Raw genomic sequence first — 320 nt, 5'->3', positions numbered from 1 at the left:
CTCCTCCTCCTCCTCCCCCCCCTCCGCCGCCGCCGCCGCAGCAGCAGCAACAGCAGCAGCATCACGAACTGACCTCGCTCTTCGAGTGCCCCGTCTGCTTCGACTATGTGCTGCCGCCCATCCTCCAGTGTCAGGCCGGGCATCTGGTCTGCAATCAATGCAGGCAGAAGCTGAGCCTCTGCCCCACTTGCCGGGGCTCCCTCACCCCCAGCATCAGGAACCTGGCCATGGAGAAGGTGGCCTCGGCCGTGCTCTTCCCCTGCAAGGTAAGGAGAGGGTTTTTTTTAGGGGGATGGGGATGGGGGGGGCCCGGGCGGCCC

The 320-nt window shown here is 66.2% G+C and overlaps 1 protein-coding gene across 1 annotated transcript in view; it reads left to right on the top strand.

Moving 5' to 3' along the window:
• Positions 1-20: 20 nt before the first annotated feature.
• Positions 21-320, top strand: part of SIAH2 (siah E3 ubiquitin protein ligase 2) — a gene marked incomplete at its 5' end in the record, with an annotated part of 10,190 nt that continues 9,890 nt past the window's right edge. Inside the window, one exon of the mRNA XM_010584995.1 lies at positions 21-266. Coding sequence (XP_010583297.1) covers positions 21-266 — 246 coding nt within the window. The remainder of the gene's footprint in view (positions 267-320) is intronic.

The sequence above is a fragment of the Haliaeetus leucocephalus genome, unplaced genomic scaffold (assembly GCF_000737465.1).
Source record: "Haliaeetus leucocephalus isolate CR32 unplaced genomic scaffold, Haliaeetus_leucocephalus-4.0 Scaffold1014, whole genome shotgun sequence".
NCBI classification, from domain to species: domain Eukaryota; kingdom Metazoa; phylum Chordata; class Aves; order Accipitriformes; family Accipitridae; genus Haliaeetus; species Haliaeetus leucocephalus.
The sequence above is the reverse complement of the archived record's forward strand: the minus strand, read 5'-3'. Positions and strand labels throughout refer to the sequence as shown.